Source organism: Mycteria americana, chromosome 5 (genome assembly GCF_035582795.1).
Source record: "Mycteria americana isolate JAX WOST 10 ecotype Jacksonville Zoo and Gardens chromosome 5, USCA_MyAme_1.0, whole genome shotgun sequence".
Classification (NCBI taxonomy): domain Eukaryota; kingdom Metazoa; phylum Chordata; class Aves; order Ciconiiformes; family Ciconiidae; genus Mycteria; species Mycteria americana.
Genome location: NC_134369.1, coordinates 11,118,882 through 11,132,634, shown reverse-complemented (window position 1 = coordinate 11,132,634; position 13,753 = coordinate 11,118,882). Strand labels below are relative to the sequence as shown.

The 13,753-nt window shown below is 45.2% G+C and overlaps 1 protein-coding gene across 7 annotated transcripts in view; it reads left to right on the top strand.

Moving 5' to 3' along the window:
* Nucleotides 1–13,753, top strand: part of TEAD1 (TEA domain transcription factor 1) — a 162,809-nt gene that overhangs the window by 106,626 nt on the left and 42,430 nt on the right. For 3 of the 7 annotated variants that reach the window (XM_075502112.1, XM_075502106.1, XM_075502110.1), the window contains 3 exons: nucleotides 7,122–7,186; nucleotides 9,976–10,038; nucleotides 10,127–10,189. Coding sequence is in view for 5 of the 7 variants with exons in the window: in XM_075502106.1 (XP_075358221.1) it covers nucleotides 7,122–7,186; nucleotides 9,976–10,038; nucleotides 10,127–10,189 (191 nt within the window). In the remaining 2 variants the exon portion in view is untranslated. The remainder of the gene's footprint in view (nucleotides 1–7,121; nucleotides 7,187–9,975; nucleotides 10,039–10,126; nucleotides 10,190–13,753) is intronic. The other 4 variants (XM_075502113.1, XM_075502108.1, XM_075502107.1 and 1 more) reach the window with 3 other exon arrangements.

Sequence of the window (13,753 nt, the reverse complement as noted above, 5' to 3'; positions counted from 1 at the left end):
AGCTGCTGTTGGACAAGCCCATAAAGGCCGGACGGCTGGCCTTTTGTAGGCAGGGCTTAAAGGACGATTGATATGTTTTAGCACTTTTGGGATTATTGTGATTAGGAGGAAGCCATTCTGAATGATAGAGAAAAGGGTGTAAAAAACACAGTCCACAGCTGGTAAGCAGCATGTGTTTGCTATAAGGAGAGGTCACAACTAGTTGATCCTGCTGGTTCTGGCATTGATTGACAGTCAAGAAAACCTGATATTATGAAGCAGACCCTTCTTTTTTCTCCCCCCCCTTTTTTTTTTCTTAAAGAAATGATGTTTCTGTTGTGTAAAGCCAAAGTATTTTCAAAATCTGGAACACTCACCGTTTGCAAGCTAAATGTTCAGAGACACAGCTGCAAATTTGGAGTTGTTAAAATATCATCTAGAAATTAGTATTCAACCCATATCAGTGAGAACAGTAAATAGGAGTTACAGAATTAGCTCTGGTGTTTCTGTGTTTGCCTTTTTCATATGTGTTAGTCCTAACTAAAACCCTCTTTGCCATATAGTAGAAAATTTATGCTAAGTATGTGGAAATTTCAAGTTTGCTGAACTTGTTAACTATTATGCCTCTGGTATAGCTAAGATATTTAGTGAGGAATAATATGTATAAAAATATTTTACCATCCAGAAAACAGTTTTATCATTTTATTTCTATTAAACACCTGCCCCAGAAAACATGTAGGCTATTTCATCTTATCTCTGCTACCCACTTGGAAACGTAGCGCTTTTTTTTTTCTTTTCTTTTTTTTTTTTGTGAGCAGCCATCCGAAAGCTCGCAAATGCACATTTAAATAGTTGGATCTCTGACTCTTTTTAGTGGGGCTGTACCTCTTTCAAAATTTGAGTTTAGCATACCACACAGGAAAGAACACAAGCTTGCCAACTCCCGCTGAGCGTTTTTTCAAGCCTGTGAAAAGAATGAATTATTCAGCAGTAAGCATGCTTACAGCTGGCCATTTGGGAGCTTTGATGTGCGAATCAGGCGGTTGCATGAATGCCCTTATTGTCATGTTATGTGTACACAGTGTGTGAATTATTGAAAATAGTGAGGCCTGAGCCTCATCTGGTAGAGATTACAGTGCAGGCATGCTGGGTGAAGGTCTGTAATTGAAAATCCCCAGATGCTGTTTATTTGGCCTATGTCACGTGGCCTTCTGCAGAAAGCTTGTCTGAACAAAATGCTGCCCGCCTGGGAAGCGCTGCCCAGCCCCCTCCGAAGCCCTTGCAAAACCCAGTGTGCGGACGACTTAAACACCTGCCCATAATATTTTTAAAAGCTTAAATTAGATTTGCCTATAACGTTTAAATAGAGGATGCCTTACTTAGGGGTTTAAACTGCTTAGCCAGTTGTTGATTCACAGAGCTCTTTTATCTACAAGAGGCTTTTTGTTAGCCAATTTAGCTTTAAAGCGTCTTCAGAAGGCGGCACCGGCAAATTTTAGGTGAGCTCTCCCGAACCTGGATATTCTGCCGGCAAAACGGAGCAGAAAAGCACCGGGGCCGAGCGCCACGGCAGAGTGGCTCTTCCTCCGCAGGCTGTGAGCCCGGCCACCCGAGGGCCCCATGGCCACCTTCTGATGGAGGAAAACATTCAAACCGGCCCGTCCCCACTGACGACGTCCGCGCACAGACCCCCGCCGCGTCTGGTGGGATCTGGATCCAGCCCATGCTCAGCAGCGAGACAAAGGGCTCGGTGCCGCTCACGGGGGCTGTCCCAGGAGAGCGCTCGGCTGAGGTGCAGCCAGCTCGTCAGCAGGCTCCTCGTCAAGCAGAATTCCCGCTAGCTCTCCAAATTTGGCCCCTGGGCGCATGTGCGGCACTTTGTGATCATCAGGCTGTCATAGCAGCTTCGAGCAGAGGCAACCAGAAATGGAGGTTACCAAAACCAGCTGAAAAGCTTTGCCATGGTGAAAATACGGCCATGAGCATGACTTGGGAGATAAAATGTTTGTGCGGGTCTGTCCCCAGACTTTGCACTGAGGATGTGAAATACCTATTTCAAGCCACAGTCTCGTAGAATTTGGAGAAATTCGTAGTAGGCCATCATCTGAAAAGAATAGGCTTTTCTACTTGGTCATTACTTGGATTATTTTGCTGAGTATGAAAACTTTTTAAAATTAGCTGTTCATTTTTAAACTGCTAACCAGCTTGATTTCCCACACTTGTCTATTTTTATCACATTCGGATGGTGCCTATTACTGGGAGCAGGGAGGGCGGAGGTTTAATTTGTGTCATTAATGTTCTAAATAAAGATGCCCGCCCGCCATGCGGCTGGTGGCTCTGCAGGGACATGGTGCAGCGGCTCACGGCCCCGCTGCCATCAGGGACCAGGTTTGAGCAGCAACACCTCTGTCCGGGACCCAGGGAAAGGGACCCGGCATGGCTGGAGGCATGTCCACAGCTCACATAAGTCCTGGTAGAGCCGCCCGTGGTGGCCTGGTGGCTCCTGCGCAGAGGTAGTGCTGCTGGTTTTGGCCCATGAAGGGGTTGCCGGTTATGTACTCCTGACACAGGGGGTGATTTTGACATTCGGGGGCCTTGCCCATGCTGGGCAAGTGGGGCCAAACCCACCCTCAGCACCAAAGGGTGGCACCCAGGAGCCTTGTCGAGTCCTTTGTGGGGGCTGATGCTTGGCTGGTTTTGGAAATAACGTTAGTGGGGGAGGCTTCCCCGCACAAGGGCCCTCTGTTAGAGCAACAACTGCCTCCCCCGGGGAGAGGCGGGTGGGACCCTCCCCACTTTGCAGCTGCTTCTACTTATTTTGAACAAGAAGAGCAGAAATGTCAGTCCTCCATGCCGCCTGTGGGGTGTCCAGGATCACCACAGGCTCCCTTGTTTAGGGTGATGCTCCTCAGGGACCGGGCAGTAGTTTGGGAAGGCGGAGGGAGCCTGTGTCCCCTGGTTGGCAGGAGCAGGGCTGCCCTGGGGGCCCGGCCGTCCCCCCCGAAGGGGCCACAGTGAGGCTTTGGCACCCCGCGAAGCCTCGCAGGTTTTCTAGCGCCTGCGCCATTTTCTAGCTGAACCCCCTTTTTACTTCCTGCCATAACTAAAAAAGATGTTCTGTGTGTAAAATGCCTCTTCCTCAGCATCAGTCCAGGGAGAATTATAGTTTGCAATTGCACTGACAGTACAGAAGGGCATGACAGATAAAGCCTGAATCTAAAAGGGAAAAAAAAAAACCACAAGAAGCAGCCTATATAAAATATTTGTTGTGGTCCTCTCCTGATCCTTTCAAGATCCTTGGAAAAAGATTCCTGTGCTGTGAAGACGTTTTATCTGACTGGGCACCTCCCCACGCCTCTCTTTGATACCTGAACCAAAACGTTCAAAGTAGGAGACTGTCATAGCAGATGACAAGAAGAAGGAGATGAACATTTACAGTTCATAAACCTGAACTCTTCTCTTCTGCCAGGCAATTTCCCAGATATATATGACAGGGAGTGTGAGGGAGGGTGTGTATGGAAAGTATTTCCACAGCTGAGCTCTTCTTAGGGAAAAACAGATCTATTTATTAATGAGTATTTTCCACCCTAAGGTTTCTAATGGCCAATTAAAGAAGTTCCTTGAACCTCCTTTTGTTTGACTCTTCTCATTCCCAAGAACAGGAAAGGGTGATTTTAGGATTATTCAGCCTTCCTTTCTTTAAAATGCTCTCTGGGCCCTGGTCGGTCAGGAGATAAGATCTTTTCTGTTAGTATCTGTCAGAGCTGGTAAAGAAGAGCACCAGTGTTTGGTAGATAACATAAAAGCTGTAAACTTTTAGTTGGGAATGTCTATTGTGTATACGTCAGGCAGTGCTTATGTTTGTGTTTATGGCTTTTTGGTAGTCCAAAAAAGAAGATATGTCTTTTCAGATCATTGTGGCTGGGCAGCAGATACTTAGTGAGCCTCATGAGGCTATAGTATCTTCTGCTCTGGCTAAACCTGGTGCATGTTTCTTTGCTGTGTTGAAAACACGTCTGTAAGGAAAACATAAGGCTGTTGCCTTGGCCACTTTGTATGGTTCCTTGTAGAGTTCCTCCTCCCTGTAAGTTAAGTCAAATTATTCCACCCTGTTGACTCTTCTTGAGCTAGGCTCCAGCTAGACTTCACCTTAAGGGGAAGCGATCACGTTGCAAAACCACAATCTTGTTAGTCATAGCCTTGCCGGGCTAGATAGTGGATAGAGAACCCCTCCTTGATTCAAGCCAAAGCACTTCATGGATGGACTGGGGCTCAACTAGAGACAGCACTTGACTGGTATTTTGAATAATACAGCCTGGACTTTCAGTGCTTGCTGTTTTTTATAAAGCTGCTTTTCCTATCAAGTGGCTGCCTGGGAATCTGAGCTTTCCTTTAGAAATAGTTTTTTAGCTCTCTTGACTGGGAAGAAAACTGTGAAACCATGAGGTTTAACTCTTCCTTCTGAGGCTGAGGGCTGCATAGGACTGCCTTAATGGGCAAGGGATGGCTGGAGTGACCTGTCCTGTGATCATGTATCTGAAACATCTTCAGTACAGATGGAGGGACAAGAGATGGCAACGCATCCTTTACATCACCTTATAGAGTCATTGACATTGCAGAGTCACCGGCTGCTGATAAGGACAGCCTGACAATGCTTTTTGCACCAAAAACCTATTCTGGGTGCTTAATGTATGCACATACTTTAAGATATGCAAAGAAGGTACTTTCTGGAGGGGGGACGTTCCCCAGTTAAATAAAAATGTGCATTTAGAAATATGAAAGCGTTGATACCACCTATCACACCAGTGATTGCAGGAATATGGTGATCTCTGAATCTCACTGGATCGCAGAGGGCTGCTCTTGCAGGCTACCACCCCTTCGGGCTCCCCGTTGGCAGGTGGTGAAATGCATCTTCCTCTTTTAATTTTTGTGCACCTCTTTACTGTCTGCTAGCCTAGTACTCATTAAAGGGACACTGCAGAGGCATAAAAAGTACCAAGCAAGAAGGTTTTGGAAAACTCTTGTCCAAAGCACATTTAGTATGATGTGCCATCATTGTATACCTTTTCCTCTCCCTTCTCGTTGCTGTGGCCTCGGGCTCTCAACCTCTCTGTTGGTTCCTTTTCCCAAACTGTATGACATTTTTCCGCTGTAGAACTTTTCCATCTAATATTAATGAAGAGTAGAGCAGCTCCATTTCTGTCCATGCCCAACCCCTGCAAGTGAATTTGCAGTCCTGTCACTGTGAGGTAGCTGCTGTTACAGCATAAGGACATAGGGGGACAGCCACCACTATGAAAACTAATTCTCCATATTTGAAGTGAACTGTTTGGGTGATGAGAAAGAACATGAGAATAGAGAGATACAGAGATTGAGCATTCCCTGGTTTCGCCCCACGAACATAAAGGCTCTTGCTCACTGCAAATGGCAAGTACCTTGTGGGCACGACAGGCTGCAGAACTGCTGTCCAGCCAAAAGACAGAGTCTTTGTATGAAATTAGGTAATTAGCTGCTCCTTTTGCATACGGAAATCCCTCATTTGTGTGCAGAAATTTTGCTTGTTTGTGTAACTCTCTGCTCATGCAAAATTTACCTCTTGCAGTTTGTCCTGAAGAGACCTGCTGAAGAATTACCAACCTCACGTTGCCATTACAGTGGCGCGTTGCGGGAAACCTGGCACACAGTCCAGACCAAAACAAAAAGGGAATTGGAGAAAACACAGCTCCAGTCTGAAGCATGTTGATATTTCATATTCTAGTACCCATTTAGCAAACAAACCATGGAAGAGACAGGAGCCATGAGACGTTTGATACAAAGGGCGTAAAATAAGGCTCAGAGGGGAAGACAGAAGGAAAAGGGAAAATGAAGGACCAGTTTGACTGATTGCGTTCAATCTTCCAGTCAACAAACTACCCTTCAGACATAAGCATGCTACTTCAAGACTTCGCTGTCTCTCCCCCACAACATCAAACTGAAAGAGTTTGAATCCCTGGCTGATACAATAACTTTCTGCACTCCCCAGCTATGTACTCATACACTTTAAAATAACCTGGTGGGTGACAAGTTATTTTCTTAACCTCCCCATTTTCAGCTTGCTGCTAAATCAGTTTTCTCATTTTCTACACACGGGCTGCTTATCTCCTGTGCTGAATACAAATAACTCCATAACTTAGGACTTGTTGAACAAGTATATTTAAGTTATTACAACTCATGGAGAAGTAACATAATATGTAGTGAAAATAAACAGGGCACCACATAAAACTGTGTTATCTTCCATGTCAGCAATATTTAGGAAGGAAATTATTTGGAAAGAAAATGTTAGTTTGTATTAAGTAGCATAATGTGTGACTGAAGAAGAGTTAAATAGCCATTTTAGAAACTTGGAAATACTATACATTTCCAAAAGAAATAGAGCTCTAAATAACAAACCACTGTGTTGATTGGCCCCACTGCAGCAGGAACTTAGGCACCGCAGGGTGACCACTCTTGAGCGTAGAGTTAAGGGTGTGATTGATAACCTGCTGAACCAGGACAGTGATTTCCTTCAGTGGAGAAGGCAGAGTGCTTGCTGGCAGGAAGGACAGATTTTGCTGTCCTCCTTGTAGAATTAAAACTTGGAGAAAAGCTGTTGCGAAACTGTGACATCTGGGTGATTGGCACTTCGGCTCGGGTGGCACACGACCTTCTCCAGAGCAGCTGCTCCTCCCAGCACAGGTCCAGGTGGGCCGGGGGGGAGCAAACGCCACCCGGCACAGTCAGAAGCAAAACCAGAGGAGCCCAGACCTCGTGTCAGCCCCCGGGATGGGGGGTTCTCCAGCGAGAGATTATCCTGGGCACCACCGCTGACCAAGAGGTGCCCCTCTGCCTGCAAACAGCTGCAGGACTTCAGTGGGAAAACACTGAACCCATTGCCCTCTGCAGATAGTTCAGGTGGAACATGAAATGTCTCTTAAGGAGAGGGAAGAGAAATACTGACGAACAATGAGAAATGCTGATAAATGGTTTGCAGAGGAAAAGTGGAGCAGGTGTAAGAAAACATAAGCCTCATATGCGTGGAACTCATATGTTTAAATGTGGTATTTTGATGGTGTTTATGGATGTGATGCTGCTTGTCCCTTATAATGAATTTTTCTTTGTTTCAGGTAGGAATGAATTGATAGCCAGATACATCAAACTTAGAACAGGGAAGACACGGACCAGGAAGCAGGTAAAATAACCCAGTGGGGAAGCATGCATGTCAGTGAATGACAAAACATGGCATTTTTGGCTGCAGTGGCTGTCTGTGCTTCAGCTCTGATGAGACAATGTATTGGCTTCACTGTTCAGATTAAATACATGCTGTTTAGAAAATACTTAAAACTCAGGGGGTTTTATGTTGTGCATCATTTCAGTGGCAGTTTGAGGATGCATTTTTTATTAACCTATGTGTACATGAAGCTATTATCCCCTGTATTTGGGGAAAAAAAATTCAAAAGTTGAAGCAGAAGCGTAAAGCATTGTGCCTTATTTCTCTATAAGGACAACTACAGAATATAATAATTATTTTGAGATGGTGAATAATGGAACTTCTAAAAGTCCAGCCAATTTGCCTATATAATAGAGGTTATGATCCTTGGATATGAGAGGTAAATAAATAAAGACTATCTAGCAGGACTGATCCTAATCATGCTCTCAACTCACGGGTAGTACTTGCTACAGGATGAAAAAGTAATAAAAAAATTCGCCTAAGAGCCTTCAGGCTCCTGGTCTGTGACCACGGTAAGATTTCATTCATCAAAGAGTCAGAATAAACCTCTAACCAGCCTTCAGTCTTTTTCAGATGTTTATCACATAACCATTAACTTATCTCATATGACTAAATCCTTTAATTTATAATATCCACGGTAATCAGCAGCCTCACAGAAGGCACATGCTCTGTGTAGTTTATGCGGTGGTTACTAAACCCTTGCGCTGTTTCAAAATGCTTCGCAAATCGCAGAGTCCCCTCACTTTCTCTAACGTCAAGTGTGAGATTCCCCTTCTCCCCATCCACGTGCATGATGAAGGGGAAGGCAGAGGCTCGTACACTTGCATGCTACGCATGTTTTGTAATGCAGGGAAAGGTGACGCTGAGTCAGCACACACAAAGATGGCCTGCTGCCAGCGCTCGGATTTAAAGCACTTTGGACTGGGTGATATTTTGCCCTGGGTGGTGTCCTTTGTCAGTTAGGAAGAAAACGTATGTACAAGGGATGAAAAAAGACATGAGAAAGGAGAGAAACCGCAGCACATGGAGAAGGAACGAACAAAAGATTGGCAAAGAAATCTGAAACAAAAGACAAAGTCCCAAGTTCTTCCCTGCTATGCCCATGCGAGCTCCAGTAGTCGGGGGTTACGCTGGGATCTTAAAATGGCATCAGGAGTCAAAATGCAGACCTTGGAGCTAGATCCTTGGCCAGCGTGTGCTGGCAGAGCTGTGGTGAAACCAAGAGGGCTGTGATGGCTTACATATGGCGATGTTCTGCCTCCATACTTGTACATCCCTCTATAGCGATTCATAAATCACTTTAGGCTGAGTGTTTAGAAAAGTTTGATTGTCGTTACTTTTGAGTTTCAACTGAGCAATGAAACATTATGATTGTGCTTCTTGTATAACCTTTAACACCGCTAATATCCCACTGAAAGCAAAACAAATGAACACGTGTGAAAACTTGGTCTATGTGTTTGACTACAAAATTGCTTAGTAAGCAATTGTATAACTCTGAATTACTGCAAACTGATTCCTGGGCTGCTTCCTGAAGAAGTCTCTGAAGGTGGCCTTCAGGGGCTGTGCTTTATTTATGCATTACTGTTTGCTTCCCTACTAAAAATACAGGCTTTTTGGTACTATTGTCATGGAATAGTCTTACAGAGGGAGGAAATCAAGCTTTGTTTCTCCTTTTCTTTTGCTTTGTTCTTTCCCAGACAGGAGTTGTAACTAACTTAGGAAAAATGTACAACACTTGATATGGTATGCCCTGGGTCAAATAAGAATAAGAGATTTCTCTTTAGCGGTTTTTACCATCACTGCAGGTTTTAAACCTTCACACAGAGGGGTGTAGGACACTGAGCACTACCGAGCAATGCTGGGCAACATCATTAAACCCTCATCATCAATAGCATGGATTTCAGTATCTGCCTGAGTAAACAGGAGTGTGAATCTGGGCCCAGACCCTTCACTGCACAAGCAACAACTTCTGACCAGTAGCTGGTCTACTGCAGGACTGGGTTTACACAAATTTCTTACCAAAATGTAATGACGATGGGCCAAACCTGGACATCGCTCAAGCTGATGTCAAGTTACTGGTCCCCACTTACATGACTGTTTTGTGGGCAGACTTGATGCTGAGATTACCGAGGAAGCCAGCACAGGTTCAGGGACCTATGTTGTGCCAGTATTTTATCGTTCCAGAATTTAGAGCATTTCAGTGGGGTTCAAAACGCATCCTGAGGCTCCTCAGTGGAACTGCAGAACACAATAAATAATGGATAAAACTTCTCAGTGCCAAGTTATGTCTCGAGCCTAGTGGCAAATGGTCAGAGTGGGCATCTGCATCCCCGGCAGATGGGGGAGAAATCCTGTCGGCTCCCAGCGCGAGAGCGCAGGGCCTGGCCACGGATGGGATTGGTACCAAAGCACGTGGGCTGCGTCCAACTGTGAACTGTGTCTTCTATCTTGTAGCTGAATGCACAACCTGGTGGGTTACACTTTTTTTTTTTTTTTCTCTTTTTTTTTCCCTTAATCAAGTCACTGCAGTGATGACCTGTATTGTTAAGCCTCGGTGCTAAGAGCTTGGTATCTGGCTGGGAATGTGGTATCTTTAACAGCAGAGCTTACTGAAGATGCAAATAACTTCCTCCCCTCAGAAAAGTTATTTTTTTTTTTTAAAGAAAAAAATAGACATTTAAAATTTGATTTGCTTTTTGTTTTTCTTTTGTTTGTTGTTTTTTTTTTCCCTATAAACCTGAACAATGTAGGTGTCTAGTCACATACAGGTCTTAGCAAGAAAGAAAGTTCGAGAAATTCAAGCCGCCATTAAGGTACGTTTGGCTTGCCCAGTTGTAGGGGGCTTTTCATCTCCATGGTTACAGGCTTTTCCTTTGTTTCCTCCCTTCCCCTACCCTGCAGGTGTCTAGTCACATTCAGGTTCTTGCCAGAAGGAAATCTCGTGATTTTCATTCCAAGCTGAAGGTATGCGCTTTTCTGCTTTTGGGCTTGTGGTTGCTATGCCTGTCCCTTCCTCCTCCCCGCGGTGATGGGCGAGCGCCTGGTGCTGCCGTGCCTGTAACCTCGTTTTCCTGCATGTGGTAGCTGTCTGCGTCTCTTTGTGTTTAATCTCTGGTTTCTGCACTAGCATCCACATTAAAAACGTTGTTTTAACACTTTCCAAATGCCAAGTGAACTACTCTTTGTAACAGCTCAGCACCTAAACCTGATTTTTAACCCATTGGTCTATTTTTTTTTTTTTTTAACGGTTGAGTGCTAGGAGTGTATTTAAATACACGGGGTTTTTATGCAGTTGTGTAGACGCTTTTTCTTTTTTGCTTTTTCCAGAGGGGTAATTGGGGTAATTGTTTTCCATTCCCAAATGTTTTTTGTCTGTGCTTTTGAAATGCTATCAAGAATACTTAAAGTAGATGGTTTATTCCAAGTGCCAAAGAGCACAGCTTATCAAGTTTGCTCTAACTATAAGGTGTTTCTAGAGTACAATCTAGTATCACCTCAAGTTACGTACTATTTACAAGATTCCCTGAAATTTTATTTTTTAAAGTAAAATATTGACATTTAATCTTTGGAGAGCCTCAGTCAGAGTCCTGTTCAGGGAATATTAAGTATGTTTGCTTAATCTGACGTGATGAATTGTACATGTCCCCGTTTTCCCTGGTTTCCATAAAATATATTCTAAGGCTAAAAAGAAACTCTTGGAAATGCTTAATAGGGGTTTCTTGCATTGCTTGTTTTTTCAAGTTTTCCAGCGGAGATCTTGGGACCCTTTTTTTTTTGTTTTCACATTACTTAAAAGCGGAAGAGGGGGTTTTGCAGTTTTTGCTGTTGATTTTTTTCTTTTTAATAAAAAGCGAAGGAACTTGTAAATCTTTTACTTCCCTCCTTTTTTCTTTTTGTCGATTTTTTTTTTTTCCCCCCCCAGATGAGAACAAATCACGTTTTTGTTATAACTGAAAAGCAAAATGTTTCAGAAAGTAATTTCACAATACTAAGCGGTGAGCACTGCGGATGCTTACCACGATCCTGGAACTGCAGCGTATAAATAACAGCCTGGCTTTGTAACAGGCCTCCTTGACAGAAGCACTGGGTTTTTCGTCCGCAGTGGGCAGCATGCTGGCAAGCTTGTATGGCTGTTGGTGGCTGGCTTTTTAGCTGCACTGGCTGAGCAGTTGGGGTTCGTAAAGAACAACTAAGACAACTTAAACATACTGCTTTTTAACCGAGGGTGCAATAATACAGAGATATGTAGCATTTTAAGCTTAAATTGTCAATCCTTGATGCCTAAAATTAAGTATGTAAATAGGTGGCCTTACTTTCAGAGGTGCTCAGCACCAGCAGCTCTCAGGGAGTTTTATAGGACCGGTGAGTGCTCAGGGCTACAAAGATCAGGAAGCCCGCTTTGATACCAAAATACAGGCCTAGGAGCCTAACAAAAATATTGGATTTACTGTTCTAAAATACTTCCCTTTCTGAATGCCCAAAATAGCTTAAAATATGAAGACACTTATGAACCAAAAAATATTTTTAAGTACTGCACTTGCTGTCTGATTTTTATTGAAGCTTTCCAAAGAAGAAAGAAGCTAGCTAAACCCTAGTAATACTGGAGACCTCTAGCCTAGATGCCATTTGCAGTAAATAGAGATCCAGAGGGGTTTTTCATTTTAAGGAGTCGCCTGAAGAAGGAAAGAACTGTTAGGGCAACAAAATATTTTGTAAGGGCTTCAGACCTTGCTGCCCCTTCGCACCTGACAGTGGGTTGCAGCTCCCCCAGAGCTGAGTAGAAAGGGAGGGAGCCGCCATTTTGGGGCAAGGAACTGATTGCTTCAGGAGCAGTCTCCCACCTCCACGCCCCCAACGCTCTGCAGGGGCATTTGCTTTGACTGGCTGTGACTACACGGTGAGGACAGAGTGCACATTGGTGACAGAGGTTTGCTGGCCCCTGGCCTTGCCGCCCTCCAGGCATCACTGGTGGCAAAAGCTGCCCCAGCCCTTCCCCAGCGGGTCTGGCTGGCCAGTGGGTCCCCGGCTGCTCCTCCTGCCCCTGCCCCTGGGTACTCATGCTGTCCCCAGGATTTAGTTCCCCCGGAAGCCCTGACACAGCCCTGGTGACTCCTCCACAGCCCCCAGCTGGAGGGGTGCCCAGAAGGGGCAGAGGAGCCAGGGTCTCCCCGTCTCCCTCCTCTTTTTCTTGCCGTTCTTGGTCTCAGCGAACGAGGTGCCATGGCATGACATCAGCCCTCTTGCACAGGCCTCTTCCAGAGAAGTGGCAGCCTCCCACAGACCTTTTTCTCCCCACGTGGAAGAAACTTTGATGCAAGACGGTGCCTTAAGGGAGCTGCCTTTATGAGAAAGAGAGCCCTTGCTTTTTCTGTGGGGGAGCTGCAATTACTCCCCAGAAGTGGGAGAAGCCGCTGGTTTTGGACCTGAGAAGGAACCTTGCTGCTCCAGTATTTTGTTAGTGCTACTGACCGTTTTTCTTATTATTCCTGTATTGAACCATCTGTATGGTCCAGTGTCCTTTGAAAACTGCCCGAGAAGGATATCACTGATGTGAAAGTAAGACAAAGTGAATACATTTTGGCATCTACGAGAGCCCATTGTTTCAACGGGGGCCATTCTGGCAGCAGCCTGGACTTCCCCATCAACCTCCTCAGGAAGATGTCGGGCTCTCATTCTCCTGGCGCGGGTGCTGTCTGCGTTTACCGGTGAAGGGGTGGCCAAGAAGAAGATAGCCAAGGGAAGCACTGTTTCTGACCCCGGGCCAATCTCACCTTTTTAACAATGAGCTGGCGCTTGCAATTACTCTGTAAAACCTGTGATGGTGGCATCCAGGGGAGCAGTTACTACTTAAAAAAACCACATGCACCTGATGTCAAGTTTCCTACCTACAGCATGAGGGGCAAGCACTCTGTGGATTAATGCAGAGATCCTTCATGCCAGTCCACAGCTACGAGTTCAGTCAGCTCTGACCCGAGGCCGTCTCCATCTCCCATGTTTCTTCCTCTTGCCACCAGACATCCCCTCTGTGCACCTCCCACGCGTACATGGGGCAGGGTATTGCAGAGAAGCTGGTCGTTCCCACTGTGCCGGGACTGCTTTAGCTGAAATAATCAAAGGCAGGCACTTGAGGATTGCAGGGGCACAGCGCGGAGGCTCTTGTCCCCCAGCTGACATCCATTGCTAGCGGTTTTCTTCATAATGCCATTTCTTATCGATCTTTCGGGATGTGGCCAATCTGTCCCGTTGACCTCACTTCCTGGTCTCTTACTTTGACGAAGGGTATAACAAATAACTCTTGTTCCCCAAGTACCTGCTGAGTTTACTTTATACCAAGAGATCTTTCTGTCTCGCCTTGGTCTGAAACCTGCTCACGGTGAGGAGAGGATTTGGGCAAATCTTCCTGTGCTTATCTTCTGCAAAAATCAAAATGGATGGAAGGATTTCAGAGCTATCTGCACCCATGGCATTGGACAGAGTATTACTGAAGCTTACCTAATCGACTGAAATCTCACCTGCGTGCCATAAAGT